Source organism: Anastrepha ludens, chromosome 4 (genome assembly GCF_028408465.1).
Source record: "Anastrepha ludens isolate Willacy chromosome 4, idAnaLude1.1, whole genome shotgun sequence".
NCBI classification, from domain to species: Eukaryota; Metazoa; Arthropoda; class Insecta; order Diptera; family Tephritidae; genus Anastrepha; species Anastrepha ludens.
In genome coordinates, this window is record NC_071500.1 from 118,251,294 (window position 1) to 118,268,389 (window position 17,096).

The 17,096-nt window shown below is 35.2% G+C and overlaps 1 protein-coding gene across 6 annotated transcripts in view; it reads right to left on the minus strand.

Annotated features, from left to right (window-relative positions):
• LOC128860834 (formin-like protein) overlaps positions 1 to 17,096 on the minus strand; it is a 57,794-nt gene that overhangs the window by 16,834 nt on the left and 23,864 nt on the right. For all 6 annotated transcript variants that reach the window (XR_008454305.1, XR_008454304.1, XR_008454306.1 and 3 more), the window contains exon 2: positions 3,802 to 3,888. Coding sequence is in view for 3 of the 6 variants with exons in the window: in XM_054098596.1 (XP_053954571.1) it covers positions 3,802 to 3,888 (87 nt within the window). In the remaining 3 variants the exon portion in view is untranslated. The remainder of the gene's footprint in view (positions 1 to 3,801; positions 3,889 to 17,096) is intronic.

The following is a 17,096-nucleotide window of genomic DNA, read 5'->3' on the forward strand; positions in this document are numbered from 1 at the left end:
TCAGAAATCACATTTCAACATAAATGATATACAAGTATCTTCCAAATAAAATTATTTAATTAATTGAATAAATGAGTCTGGTGATGAACGAAGACCAAACGAAGTACAGAGTGGGCCAAATAAGACCCACTAATGTTAAACACAAATAACTTTTGCAATAATCATTTAGTTTGGTTAATTGTTTTTATACATTGAATATATTTTATGGAAATTATGTATGAAATTTTACATCAGATAAATGTCCACCATTTTTCTCGATACAAAGATTGGCTCTTTTTAACGCGTTTTCCATTACACATTATGTGGTGTTTTTGGTTGAAGGCTCAGTATTTCGTGTCGAATATTTTGCTTCAGCTGTCTAATAGTCTCTGGTTTATTAAGATACACTTTGTCTTTTAAATAGTTTTCAATCAATGTTCTATAAGAAGCTCCTGAAATCGATTCCGGCGTTTCATCCTCATTTTCGAAGAAATATGGGCCGATAACTCTAGTGGCCATAACACCGCACCAAACAGTACATTTAGATGGGTGCAACTGATGTTGGTGTGTTGCCCTTGCATTTTCAGAGCCCCACAATCTACAGTTTTGTTTGTTGACATAACCATTTAAATGGAAATGCGCTTCATCCGACGTCAAAACATTATTTAAAAAATCAATTTGTGTGGCTAATTGTGTAAAACGAATAGCGTATTGTAGTCGTTGTTGGTGGTCTTACTGTAGGGTTCCATAATAAATTTCCAACAATTCAATTATAACCTACAAAAAGAGAAAAATAAATATGTCAAAAAATAAAAAAGTTATTAGTGCTTAACTTTAGTAGGTCTTATTTGGCCCACCCTGTACCACACTCACATATTGGCACCCACATCACTGTTGACAGTCATGATTTCGAGGTTGTAAGAGACTTCGTTTATCTAGGAACCAGCATTAACACCGATAATAATATCAGCCTTGAAATCTACCGGAGAATCTCTCTTGCCAACAAGTGCTTCTTTGGTCTAAGTAGGCAATAGTAGCGCGTCCAGGCTGACATTGTTATAGGTGTTAATGCTGGTTTCTAAATAAACGAAGTATTTTACAACCTCGAAGTTATAACTGTCAGCAGTGACGTGGGTGCCGATATGCGAGTGCGCCGACTCGACTGTGTTTGATGACAGGAGGTACTTCGTTTTGTCCTCGTTCATCACCAGACCCATTCGCTTTTCCTCTTTATCCAGTTTGGAGAAGGCAGCACTAACAGCGCGGTTGTTAAGGCCGATGATGTCAATATCATCGGCATACGCCAACAATTGTACGCTCTTATAAAAAATTGTGCCTGAGCGATTAAGTTCTGCGGCTCGTACGATGCTCTCCAACATCAGGTTAAAGAAGTCACACGACAGCGCGTCGCCCTGTCTGAAACCTCGTTTGGTACCAAACCACTCGGAGAGGTCCTTCCCAATTCTGACGGCGCTGCTGGTGTTGAGCAACGTCATCTTGCATAGCCGAACTAGTTTTGTGGGGATACCAAATTCAGATTCGGCATACAAGTAATTCCTTTCCGTACTGTCGAATGCAGCTTTGAAATCGACGAAAAGATGGTGTGTGTCGGTTCTCCTTTCATGGGTATTTTCCAAGATTTGGCGTATTGTGAATATTTGGTCGATGGTAGACTTTCCAGGTCTAAAGCCACACTGATAAGGTCCAATCAGTTGGTTGACGGTGGGATTCAACCTTTCACACAATACGCTCGCTAGAACCTTATAGGGGATATTTAGAAGACTAATACCGTGGTAATTGGCACAGATTGCAGGATCACCCTTCTTATGGATTGGGCAGAACACACTTAAATTCCAATCGGCAGGCATGGTTTTATCCGACCATATTTTGCATCGAAGCTGATGCATGCATCTTACCAGCTCCTCGCGGTCATGCTGTTCGCCGCGTTATCGCTATTCTCACCTCGTCATGGTCGGGTAGCGGAACGACAATTCCCTCGTTAACGATTGGGGTATCGAGATCTTAACATTCTCTGTGACATGCTCAGCTGTCACTATTTAACAGGTTCGAAATGGAACAATACAATATAACAATGAACACAAAATTACAATGCAAAAAGCAGCCAGAGCAGCTGAACACCAGTGGCTCATTCATCATTTAAAACAAGGACGGAGCAAATTTAAAAAGGCAACTTTTTTATGAGTTTCAGCAACAATATCACGAACTAGTAACTGCGAAAATTCTACTGATATGATACTGAGCCTGAGTTTTAACTACTCCAAAAGTACCAAGTTACTTTTAGGTGCTTAAAACAAAAGGATTGCATGAGTTTATCTAAGAACAACTCAAGAATTATGACACGAGTACTGTCAATGCAATGCAGACAGAAATATCATTTGAATAAACTGGTACTTTATTCGTGTGGAATCTGCAGGTTCTGCAATATAAGAATTAAACTGCACGGCAAATATTACTTGAGCAAAGATGTAGTGGGAGGATAATAGATTGCAAGATTAGACCATTTGACCATCACATCACATGGGATTCGGCAACAGAATACCCACATGTACTGATATGTTCGCCCAATCAGGCGCCATTTAACGCCTATTACAAAATTTTTTTTATTTCACAGAAAACTTTCTCCAACGCAGGAAAAACTGTCAAAAAGCAACGGAATTTTTGAACCATTTGAAACTTTCACTTTATTATACCAAAATTCAATGATCTGTAAACTGCATAGCCGAAGTTTTTCTAAAAATTATGAGTAAAGAGTTTGAAATTTTAATAAACATTTTCTGAATTTTTACAATTTTAATACCAAATTAGCGGCCGCCGTAGCCGAATGAGTTGGTGCGTGACTACCATTCGAAGAACATAGGTTCGAATCTGCGCGAAACACCAAAATGAAGAAAAAGGTTTTTCTAATAGCGGTCGAGCCTCGGCAGGCAATGGTGAACCCCCGAGTGTATTTGTGCCATGAAACAACTCCTCATAAAAAATATCTGCAGTTCGGAGTCGGCTTAACACTTTAGGTCCCTCCATTTGTGGAACAACATCAACACGCGCACCACAAATAGGAGGAGCTCGGCCAAACACATAACAAAAGTGTATGCGTCAATTATTTATGTTATTTATCTATTTTATACAAAGTTCGAAACTTTTTTTAAATGGATTTTGTTGTAGTATGAACTATATTTTTATAAAACACACAATTGAAATTATAAAATAAATAAATAAATAGTCAAAACTTATCAAAATATGTTGCAGACTTCGATTAATTTGTAGTGAAAAATCATTGCAGTTCTTTAACAAAAGGCATATTTTCTAGAAATATCCCCACTAGATCCCACATTTCATAAGTAGGGCCCTATGTCGACAATGTAATGTCAAAGTGGGATTGGAAATTTCTGTCTCAAACTGTACTTAAAACATCGTTAACTTTATTCTCTTAGTTAGGGAAAACGCTTTCAAAGACTATCAGGTAATAAAATATGCAAATGCATTTTTATCTACTTTAGAATATATGTTGTACAATGCATATTCCAGAGCTACCTTTAGAAAGTAAAGTTCAGAAAAATATTTCTTTATTAAAGTATTACTTACAATACAGACCTATAAACAATAGAAAGGTATACCCAAAAGCCATTATAAAATATAGACAAAAATTAAAAACTAAAAAATCAAACAAAATCAAATTGAAGTGAGAAAGGCGACTAGACTACAAAACGATAGACAAATACTCTTCAACCAACTGCAACTACTACAATACATTTACGCTAGAAACATAAAGAAGCTAAGTAATAAACAACATGTTTAACTTACCCGATGACTTCGAGATGCTTTTGGATCCAAGTATGTGCGCAATTTGTTCAAATAATGGGATGGTGGATCCTTTGCCTGTACCATTTCCTGCAAATTGAAGACGTTTTAAATTATTAAAAATTGTACAAATAAATCAGAGTTAGTCTACAGCGAGTAAAATAGGTTCCCTAAGGAATAAATGTAAAAAATAACTTGTACATATAAAAACTTCAATTAAGTGGATAAGGAAGTTCCCTAATTTGATTATTTAAAATGTTTGGCAATAAAGGTTTCGATAAATTTGTGGAGACTTTTGTTGTTCCAACATTTCGCATTCTCTTTTGGTATTGCCCGTCGCGTTCACACACTTTGCAATTGTTAGTTTTTAGTCTAAAGTCAACATCGATATTGAGACGAACGAGAAGACAAACGGCATTGACAGATCATGGGCATCACAAGCAACGAGTCTTAGTAATACTCATGAAGTGCTTTCAAACAAATGTAAGTTTTGGCATCTTTTTTCCAGTGCTTTTTTACTTGCTAACGCTTGGCGAATCGAAGGGGACTTATATTAAATGCTCTCAACTCTCTTTTCTGATATTAGGCAAATTTCATTACTAATACTCATTAGTCATTTGTTTGATTATTTATTTATGTATGTCCTTCATCTATTCGCTACACGTTAACTCATATGAATTCGAAGACGGCTTTTAATAATTTTCAAAGCCTACTACCAATAATTATGCATTTGTAATGCATCTCTCAGTGCACATGCACTACTTTACTACTAGAACAAACATATGATCTTGAATCTGAGTAAATGCACATTTCATACACAAATGCGGCACTATGAACGGCCTTTGAAAAAGTCGTGTTCGAAAGCACATTTCATTGCGTGATATTAAACTCAGTTTAAAAATTCACCACAGTTATACTAGCAGCTGTTGATAAACTGTATCCTGTTATACAGCCTTGAAAGCAATCGGGTAGCATAAACACAAACCATGTGGCTTTCAAACTGCCCTTATATGCATATTAGTTTTACTAAAACCATATCAGCGGCTTACAAAATGTAATTTCCATTCGTACCGCCAACAGGTAGCATAAACATCAGCCATATGCCTTACAAACTGGCCTGAGTTACAATGTGCGCGATCATTTGTAGAAGAGTAAACGGTGGTTTGTTTCTCCGCTTTGCTGAATGGAAGGATCAGCGAATTCCACATAGCAGACTTAATAGCCAAACCTATAGAACGACGGAATTCAGCCGCTCAGCCAGTAGTAGTTCATTGCAGTCAGTACTTTGTTGCTCCTAAGAAGTTGGTTCTTAGCAGACAGCTACGAGTTTTTATTGGTTTATCTTCCCTCCGCAGAAATTGAAACGGACCACGACTTTTTTCCTGGCTTGAAAAAAGTGATATATCGGATTCCATATACAAGAAATACGTGCACGCAGCCGCTCCAAGCCACCAACATAGTACTGTCCACTCATTGTATGTCCAGCAGGGATATATTAACGATGAATAATGTCGCGAAATTATTAACATTGCTTTCGTTAGTCGCTCTCCATTACTTATTTTGTTTTCGGGTATCGGGTTCAGACTCAATTAACCGACTCATCGAATCTCTGAAAAACAACTACTCACAGATTGATTTTCGCATGCACTCATTTTCAAGACGCCATTAAAAAGTGTTCCCGGTTCTCGAATCATAACTAAATTCAAGGAACTTAATTGCCACACCTCGTATGCGCCCTTGTCCTTATGTATGTATGTATGTATGAACATGAAATCTACATTCGCAGTAAGAACTACTTTTATCTTACGGATACGCCATGAACGAAAGCGAAAATTATACTACTATACTTACATACATACACCCATTCATATGTAGAAGTGTCGAACGATATGGGCCATTTTGATGCGACAAAGAGACCTCTATCAGAACACTAGGAGCAATAAACTTATTTTCGCTTCTTAAGCTCCACTTTGCAATGGAAATTGTTTAAGATAAGAAAATAGCACATTTAGTTCCGTTTTCTGGACTTTTGCTGATATTTAGAGTTAAACTTTTATCTACTTAATATAATTCATACTCATGAAGACTATTATACTCCGAGGGCTTTTGATAAAACCACTTAATTGACTTTAAAACTTTTTGCTTTTGGGTTAATAGGTTCCGATCTGTTTTAGAAGAAATGATACTTTGATTGAAATTTAAATAAGATGGAAGCTTATTGAAATTTCAATTATTATAAACTTAATAAATATTGCGTCAAAATCGAGTAATTTGGTGTTTGACAGGAAATAAGTGCCAGGCTGACCTAAATCGTTTCGTCAAAAGCGCGTAGATATGAAAGAAAAGCGCAAGTACGTGTGCGGATTTCTTTTGTGATAAAAACTGCAACAGTTGCAAAATTTTTTACTTAGGATGGGGAGCAAAAGTGGTAAATGCATCGTTTAACAGCAAAAACCACTTCCGCTCGCACAATTTGAATTGTGGATTTATTACAAAGGCGTTCGTCCATTGAATTATACTTGTATTACAATTTAATCATTGTGGGTTCTTACTGACATATCCATCGAAATTATTCATTGTACACAGCTACCTCAGCCTGGATAATTTTTCGGCCAAGAAATATTTTTGGTTGCGATTTTGTGCCAGTTAAGATTAAAAATTAATTATTTATTTATTGAAAGAGATTATTAAAAATATGAATAATTATTAAAATATTAATAATTATGAATAATTATTCTACATAAAACAGAATAACAAACACTGGATGCTAAGGGCTTCAGCTATTCATTAGAAATTTTATTCTTTTTTCGTAAATAAGTGGATGTCGTAAAAAAACATTTCGTTCAATGCAACTCTATCGTAAAGTTCTTATGGAATTGAAAAAGCTCATGCCTCTACCTTTATCGGTACCAGACAGAATACTATAGTTCTCTCGAATGCTTCTATTGCCTTTTCAAATTTCCTCGATATTATCCATGCATCTGTACCATATAATATGGATTTTTCTTTACCCAGAAAAGGCTCTCCTATTCATTTGTCTACCGAGACAGAAGTAGAACCAACCAACATGAATTCTCCTAATTTAGTTCCTAGTACACAAAATCCTTTAGAATTTCGAGGTTGGCTTTGTTTTGCGCTCGTCCAATGCTTTAGCAGCTTGCTTTGTAAGCGCCTTTCTTAAAGGCTGGTGGCATTGCACATTCCGGTAAAAGGCTTCGAACGTCGTTTTGAATAATCAAAAGAGTTTTGGAGCAAGAACAAAACTAGACGCGGTGTTTTTTGCGGTGGTACTTTTCACACTTGAAAAACGAATTTAAAGTCGTCAGTGGTTGGTATAACCTTGTTTGTGATATTGCATAGACTTATCCCGCAGAAATTAGTGTTACGTGTCACTAGGAGCACTTGGAGGGAGCAGAGAACACTTAAATACCAGACGTATTCTTCAGACTAAATCAAGCTCATCATTTGCTGAATCTAACAAACCAATTCTTGCGGTCGACTAGCGTAGATTAATGGTAACTGACTTTCTTAAGGTACACTTCCTATTTAAGAAGCGCGTGTCTTTTTTAGACACACAGAATGTTTAAAAACAGTAGCTAATAAAACTTTTAAACATTTAATTATTCAGTTAAACTTTCAAACAAGCTTCGTTTTTTAGGAATAACTAAAGCGTGGTTTCTAAAAATTCGTTTACTTTGAAACGCGCTAACTGTCATAAACCAAATTTCAGAGAGGGGATCTAAAATCTCAACTTCTGTTTTATTGTAGTATTTGGATTTATTTTATTTACTATGTGTAAGTTTTCCAAGTATTAAAATTCTAAACAAAATCACTTAAACAAACAATAATTCAAGTGTCGTTGAGTGTATCGTTTCATTGATACTACCTTGACTCAAAAAATAAAATGTGCTCTTTTCATCTTTAAATTTTAATGGGAAATGAATTCAAGTAACCTAATTGCAGTTTTTTCGGCTGTGTGTGTGTGTAGCTGCAGTTTTTGATCGATTACACCGGTTAACACGGATTTTGTATCTGAGCTCGGATGTCGAATAGGAGAAAAATAATCATTAAATATTTGTAATTCAAAGAACTAATACCCATGTTCCCCAAGCATTTATTGTAGCCAAGCAAATTGAGTCTCTCCTATTCAAAAATAAAAATTAATATCAAACTATAAATGCAAAACGAAAGAATTTAAACAAAGTTCAAAAGTTATTAAAGTGGATACGCGTAGAACTCGTATCTTCGTATGAACTTAATTGCATCAAACTCGGATATGTCTTTTTGCACATATGTATGTGTGTTTATGTGCCCATTTTTTCTTGATTTTGAGTTGGAAGTTTTAGATAGTCTGAACAAGCCAGAAGCAAAAAACCCAAAAATATAAAAACTAAAATATGCACTTCGCGGCCTGTTCGCTAACATAACTCGGCTAAGAAATTCGCCAGTCTAAAACTAATTTGAACTAATTGCACACAGTTTGCAATAATTAGAATGAGTTTACATTCCAATTGATTTTTAGGGTGAAATCCTGTGTTTTGTTAGCAGATCGGGCCTAACTTGAACTTTATTGCAAGATCTAATTAGATTCAATTTAAATTTTGTTTGAGTCAATTAGATTTTGCCATGGTGAATTTCCTTCGAGAGTTTTAGCAAGGGTGATAGATTTACCAGGTTTGCTCTTTAGCTATGGTGAATAAGAAAATTGTGAGGGGAACTTTGGCTACCACGTCACTTGGAGATGCGGCAGCCGAATTCTGCTCGAAATGATCGGGCATGTTTTCTCGCGCTCGTCTAATCGTATATCACCAACGCCATCTCAGTTTTTTTAAACACACCCCTCAATCGTAACTGCATTCGATTAGACAACTGCCTAGTGAACAAATTTGGTGCGAGCATAAACAAAAAAAAAAAAAAAATTTAACAAAATTACAAAACTGTATACAGAAAATATAAAAATGTACAACGAACGGTTAAATTTGAGAAGTAATTGCGTTTTTATTGTCAATTATGCCCATAGACCACTAACGAAATGCAAAATGTGTACTTTATATAGCAAATATACCTTGGAAGCACTGACTTAAGCAAGTTGTTTACGAGCTAAGCAGCTATGCATTAAGTTGTTTCATTTGTTATTGCTTTCCCAAAAAAGTACTTCATTCAATTAGCAGAACTGAACTTAAGGGAGTCTCTAAGTGGCGAATCAAAATCAGCTATTTCAACACAAACTTCAAAATTCACTTATTCCAGAACAAAAGCTAGCGTTATATGGAATAGATACAGTATTATTTTCCACGCCTATAATCAAACTTCATGTATTAAAATAGAAACTGAAAATAAGAAAAAATTTGGTTGACCTGTGTGATTTATTATTACTTAACAATAGTCAATCGACAACAGTTGCAGTAATGTTGATGTGGTATTGTTGTTTGTTTTCGTTGTATTAATACGATTTGAAAATTTATTGTTTTTGTTGATGTCGTATCACTTTTTTCTTACTATTTTTAACTATATTTGGTGCTGTTTTTGCTTTTGTTTTTATGGTATTGCCAAGCGCCGCCGCTGCATTTACGCTTATTGCTTTCAGTGGTGAACTATTTGAGCCAAACTGTGCTGCCGATGCTTGCTGTTGTTGCCGTTGTTACTGCGAATGTTACAATTTTTCGTACTGGCTGCCATACATCTTTACGTCATTGGTGTTGTTCATTAATTTGATGTTGAATGTTTCTGTGGTGCCTGTTTTGGTGTAAGTTTTGCTTACCAGCAGTCGTTCGTTGAGTCCGTCGTTGCAACAAATTAACGGTTTGTGATTTTGTTGTTGCTAATTATTGTCTGAAGATCTGCTGTTTGTAGACTACTGGTATAGCATTTATTACAATTACGTTTTCGTTTCGACTTTCGTAATACATATTCATATAGTAATTTGTTTTAAATTTTTCGGTTGCGCTTTATTTTGTTGCCATTGATGGCATAATAATTTTTGTACATTTCAATTTATTTTGAATTTCTGGGTAGTACTTAACAACAAACCGGTATTTTGAGTAAAGGGTCTAGCGAGAAAATGTGAAGGTTGCAGACTCTCGATACGGGACAGTTGGCTTAGGTTTCGAGAATTGAGAGTGCACTGAAAACGCAACGGGACCGTGTTTGAGGACGGCTCGAGGATATGATACAACATATATAATATATTAGGATGGCCGGAATATAATGTCGTTTATTATACAGTAAATTCGAATAAATAAATTTCTTCAAAGTATTTCTTTTTAGTCAATGATGTAATTACCCTCGTTGGCAACAACCTTTTGCCATCTAGGATGTAAATTTTCAATGACGAATCGACGGATCGGAAAAATCAATTGGTTGGCAAATATCTGGAGATGGCTTTTTTCAATTTTGAAATTTTTTGTTTCTTAATGTTGCAGTAAATGCTATAAATGAAAACCCGATGACATAATGCCGAGCGAGAGGTACCCATCCCAATAAATTATTTTTTTCCAGCGTTTTTCTTGCGCAGTGCGTTCTTGCATTATCGAATTGCAAAATAACGCCTTTGTTTTGATAATCTCTGCATACTTTTACGATTAACTCGATCTATTTGTTCACAATAAATGCCTGGATTAACAGTTTCACCAGGTTTATGCACTTTAAAATAGAGGATTCCACGAATACCCATCAAAAACAAAATGCATCTTTTTCGGATGTAAAACTGACGTAGCAGTCCTTCGTGGTGGTTCCTTCCGAGAGAGCCACTGCCTTTTGCGTTTTGGATTATCATAAAGGACCCATTTTTCATCTGCAGTTATCAAGCACTCAAAAACGGTTCTGTATTGTACCGGTGAAGAGTTGCAAATGTCCATGGCTGGTCGACCGAGGTTGGTTAAACGTATTTGACAATTCATCGATTGTCTGACACAAATATGCTTTCACCTCCGCCCTTAATACGTCATTGTCTAAAGTTGGTCATCCAGATCGATGTGAGTCGGGAAGATCGAAATTACCGGATCTGAACGTTGAAAACCACCTTTGGCATTTACGAATAACTGTTGTATTGCTACCCTTGTTAAACTTATGGATCTCTTCTGGTATTTAGCTAGCCATTTCACTCAAGCTGGCGTCAATCTTTAAGAACAAATATTCAGCAGATGAAAATTTCTTGCTGATTTAATAAAAAATAAATAAATATTAAAATCTTCAAAACAAAAACGATTTTTCCAGATCCAGTTCGACCTTTTTGTTTTTTTAATGAAATTTTCCTGACAGCACTGGTCTAACGTGGAATATTGTATGAATAATTGGCGCATTTATCCCTTGTTAGATATTCGTATTAATGTTGTCCTACAACTGGAGAGAATTACAGTTTTACGATTTCCACTATAAGGTTTTTATTGCAAAAGAATACTCGGAAGGTTTGCGTTACATGAGGTTCGCTTCACCTTATAACATTAGTGTTTTACCCAGTGACCCAGAAAAAAAAAACAATTTAAGAAGTTAAATTTTATTGAGAACCGAACTTTTTACAAATGTAATAAATATTGTGACAGCTTTTGGTCTTGATTGCATATTCTTTGATTCATACAGCAATATTTTCGAAAATTCATTACCGTTTTATTTATATTCCGATACTACTACTTTTCATTGCAATAAAAACAGAAGTTCTTATTGATAATTGAAGAATGACAACAGACATGACGCATAAACAAATATTTCACAACGCGAATCTCAATTAGTTGAAAGAATGAATGAGCGGTTTATATCGCTCTTTTTATTGAATGAATACAACAACTTTATATGCCGTACTATAAATGACCCTGCCACTTAACCTTACATTTGTAAGGTTATGAGTTTTCTTCTTTCTGTTTTTTGTTGTTTTTGTTATAATTATTTTAAGCACTTACAATTGGCAGTTCTGTTGTGCACCTTGCCATCTTGACTCCTGCAGCTACTCAGTCATTATCTAATTAAGTGTTTTTAAATTTGTATTTTTTGCGTTGTTTTTAAAAAGGGGCATTCAGCAGTTGATAATACTTGAATTTGTAAATATTTCCTTTATGGCGTCTTTAAATGCAAATGATGCGAAAAGTTTGTAAGCCTTAGTGTAGAAAAATAGTTAAGCTTAAGTAGGCTATTTGCGTTGTTTGATCAGAAAGTGAACTATTTTTCACGATTACGAATGTTGAAACCCCTCAGACTTTGAACCTTAACACTAAAACCAAAAAAAGCCTACCACATCGGAATAATCAACTTGTGGTGTTGACTGATAGTACCTTACAGGCACACCATTTAGATACTGCTACAGCCTGAAAGTTAGTTTAATTAACTTTTCATTAGACAGGAAATGTAATAATCTGTGCTGTGAACTTTGTTTGACCGCCATTTTCAATTGTATGACATTTCAATCAGTTATCTTTCAGTCAGTATTTAACGCTATAGCTACGTTTGGAAAATATTTACATATACATTTAGTTAAATATTTTTCAATTTAGAATGCCCTGAGAAACTTATTTATTTCGTGACATGAATAATTTTAAAAATTTGGGAGTTAAGGTTCACATTGGACCAAAAAATATTGATGCAGTTGACCGAATAACTGTTGAGTGTCACGGTACGAGAGACATAATGACGCCTTGCATAGGAATTAAATATTGTGGAAGAATTGAAAAATTGTGCCTCCAAATTTCGCTATACCCACAAGCGGACTTCACCGATATCATATTTTATAACTAACATTAAAGACACTGTTAACAATCAATAAAATATCAAATACAAAATTTATTTCATTTAAAATTTATTAAAAGCACAACTATGAGTACTCGCAATATTAAACGTACCCTGTTGGGGAAGCAAGTGTAAAAATTAGGTTAGGTTGAAGTGCCTGCTACCTACTTAATAATAATAATAATTGACGCTTACACCCTAAATTGGGTGTTTGGCTGCCCTCCTCCTCTTATTTGTTTTGTGGATTTTCGTGAGAAGCCTTTTCATGGCAGAAATACTCGCGGAGGTTAGCCATTGTCTGCCGAGGGGACACTGCTATTAAAAACTCGTTTCCTATTACCACCCATGGTAAAACGATTTTTCAGCTGATGGGCCAACGTCACTTGGGATGTGTTTACAAAAAAACTGAGATTATGTTCGTGATACACGAAAAAAATCAACCAATCACACTGACCGTCTGAACAACGACTGATTGGACGAGTATGTGAAATGAATGTGCAAATTTCGGCTGGCGATAAGATTGTGTTAGTGCTATACGAAAAAAAATCAACATAGTCTTCGCTCAAGGAAGATAGAATACAAGGTTGCGCCTTCCGAATTCCCTGTGTCGTCAGACTCCATGAATAAATAACCAAAATGAAGAGAAATTATTACTAATTTGTGAAGAGGAAGAGTAGGCCAACGCAGTGACAACTACCAACCACAAGCAATTATACGCACACACACCTTCTTAGCATGGCGTCTTCCGCATAAAAACGCAAACAAATTGCATTTGGATGCTTTATATTAAATTGTTTTTTCACAATTTCACACTTCGTTTTCATTAGTTTGTTTATCCTAAATCTCACAAATCTCAATATTACCAAGCCATTCACTACATTTTCACAAACATGTAATTTCTTCTCCGTTTTTTGTTTTGTATTATTAAGGCGCCTGACGTCACACTTGTCAACACTTCGAAAAATAAAGTAACTGTTTTGAGAAGACGCCACCTTCAGTATTCAATTCACCTTGATCTTCGCACATATTACTTCGTTGCTATCTGAACCAGTAATGGTAAATGATTTTTTGAAAAATCCCTACACAGCCCAAACAAATTCCCTACTTTTCCCTACGCTTACAAAAAATTTTCCCTACAAATTTCCCTACATTGTTTTGTCCTGTGTTTACACTATAATGAGACACTTGCAACGTCAAAATTGAATTATTCGCATAAGTTTTGGACTTGGTGCTGATTTGACACTTTATAATAAAAACAAATTTTATTTCAAATATATATAAATACACATATTTATTATATTATAAACACATATACATATAAACAAAAAATCAGGCAAAATTGACTAAAAATTAGACTTTTTCATTACATTTAGTTCTGTTTAAAACAAGACAAACTTAAAAAGAAAACATAACAGAGTTTTTAAACTAAGATCACAAAAATTACTTTCAGTTCTAATTTATTTATGTTACTAATAAAAACAATACAAAGGTTTGTATTTTGTACTCATTTGTGTTTGGCTAAGGAACATAGTGTTAATATTAAGAATTCCTGAGTTACGTGATCATAGAGTTTTGCAGATACCATTTTCTTGAAATGAGATTCATTGCATTGAAATTTCCAGCAATCTTGATTAACGTCTTGCAAAAAAGAACGAATAATGCAGACCGAAGTTAAAACTTGGTGACTGAGCTTATTCCTTTTTTTTTGTGCGAACATCTGTTACGATAGAAAAAATTCTCTCGGAGTCTGCATTACCATGAGGTAAAGATAAAACGAACTTTGCTACTTAAGCCAAAATAGGAAAAACAAAATTGTCATTGAAATTTTTAAGTTTACAGACTTCGCTCCAAAACTCCAACTCCCATCTTTAAAAGGTTAGATTTTTCGTCTTCAGAGAAATTGAACTCAAACGTTCTCCACTCTTATAGGAGAGAGTTGACATCCACACATATTGTACTATTTTACAAATGTGAGATCATTTTTGTTTCCCTTTACTGCCATTGCAACTTGTGTATTTAAAAACTCAATTTCTTTGAATAGCTCAGTTTTGAGCGGTAATCTCCTTTGTATCTCTTCCAAAGCAGTAATATAAAACTGTAGACAATCTGTTATAATTTTGTTTGCAGCCGTTTTTGGAACAGTTTTTAGGAGCTCGTTACATTCAAATCCGAGAAAAACTTCCTCAAGCGGTAGAGAAATATGTGGCGATCTAACAGCACAAGTAATGTTAAGCTCAGACTTTTTAATAAAATTTTTACCTAAGCTTAAAAATATTTTAATCGATTCTCGTTGGAGTACCTGTATTAAAGGTGCTTTCGACTAAAAAAGTGCGTTTAGAGTATTGAAGTAATTGAGTAGGGGGAAATGGGGAGTTGTGAGGCATTGTTACCTTTCGGCATTATACATTTGTTTACATTCGATTTTAAGTGTCAACAAGTGTTCTCGATGCGATCTCACTTTTCAGCTGGCATTGGTCATATTTACACGCATTCGACGCGTCTCTCAAGTTACTGTGTTTTGGAATTTCTCGGTAAGTTTTTTTCATCATTTGTTTTGCGATACATTCGATCAGTTGTTATAGCAAATTGCAAATGTCAATATATACAAATTATTAATTGTCCTATTAGCTTTGAATTTACACATTCACTTGGGCATGAACGTTCGATGTGTTTATGACTACGCGGCCATTTATAAAAAAACGATTTGGGGAGTTGTGAGACACCGTTTTTTTCGACGTTTTAACGCATCTTTCATAAGTACCTCGCAATATTCATGCATTGTTTGTATATATATCATTTTTGCTTCATCTGCAAAGGTGCAAGGCCGAAAAAATTAAGCAGAAACAACTCCATTCATTGCAATGTATGCGATCGAGCTGTGCACCTAAAGTGTGCCAATTTACGAATTGGTTATTATACATGTTCTCACTGCGAATCATCAGATTAATGGCATTGCATTTTTTATACACTTTTTTTACAACAATTGTCTTTTCTTTTTTATTTTTCATCTTAATAAAGAACTAACAACTAAAATAAGTCATTTTTATTGATTTAAACCATGGTGTCTCACTACTCCCCACATTTTTGTATTTTGTATTATATTTTATATTATTACTAGCATTCCCCAGTGGGCTTCGCACCACCATACATAAAATGTTTTTTTATATTGAATCGTCTGGCGTGCTCCCCAATTGGTGTTTTATCGGCTTTTATTATTATTTTGTGGTCATCGGTGGGCATCAGATCGAGTGCCACTTTGAACAATTTCACCAATTCATCGTGTTGATGGAACATTCATGATTGATCTTCTCGTATTCGTCTAAATTGCACAGCGCTGATCTAATTCACGATTCTCATCACCAATAAAATATATTTGCAAAAATTGATGGTCACCATCTGGGAATAGTAGCAAAGACCCAGCTCTATGGTATATTTGACCTTGAATCTGTAAAGTTCGAGAAATATATATAGATAACGGATCTGAATTTTTAAAAACATCGAACACAGGGACGGCACATAAATTAAATATGATATTGTTTATTTCAAACGAAGTAATAACCTTAAACGTCGGCATAAATCCATCTCTTATAATATTTGTAGCTCCAAAAGATGTCATTTGAAAGCATGAATTGTATTTTTTAATGTTTAAGAGGAAATGCTTCGACGTTGGTGAATTGCCAAAAACCAATGAATGCAAAGGTGCTGGCGGAAGTTCTAGCACCGGCAATTTGACTTTTCCACCAGCACAGCACATACCAGGCGTTTAGTTTCTGCATTTAATTGCTTTGCAATGTATACATTCTATATTCATTTAGCTAATGTAGGCATGCATGCTGTAATCAATGGTGGCATCGTAATTGAAAGACGGTTTCTTGGTGCTTCACTATTAACCGACTGATTTCTCCGTCTGTGTCGTTGTGTTTCCACTAAATTTCGTCGAACACGATCTTCTTCACTTTGTGATCACATAAAATGTCATAACTCAGGAACGGATACACCGATTTCACACAAACCACCTCCTCGAAAATAGAAAAGAACTCTGAAATTTTCGTGTTAATCGGTTCGCCGGTTCTTGAGTTATAAGATTACCAAGGAAATGTAACTTCTTTTTATATATATAGATATACAATTTTAATTTTAAGGAAAATTGTAGTTTTGTTAAATAGGCCATACCAATAGCTTCCAGAATGCAGAATATTAAGATTTTGAGTAATAGGGGTCCAAAAACCAAACCCGTCTCACAACTCCCCATTCTCCCTTACATACTTGAGAAAAAATAAATAAATCTTATTGCACTGGTTGTTGAGCTCAAATAAAATCGCCTCTGTTGATTTTAATTTGTCCTGCGTGACAGCTTGGTTGAAAAATGCCAATAACACATCCCAGTTTTGTAATACACTTTCGACGCATTTGTGATGAGAGAGCCATCTGGTTGTACAAGTCCGAAGGATTTTCTTTTTCTTCTCGTTTAGCATTTCCTGCAGAGCTTCTAATTGCGCGCATTTTTGGAACTTCCAGAAACGTACGAACCGATTTGCCGCAAAATATCCTCAGGTCCTCTGGGTAGCGTTAAACAAGCCTTA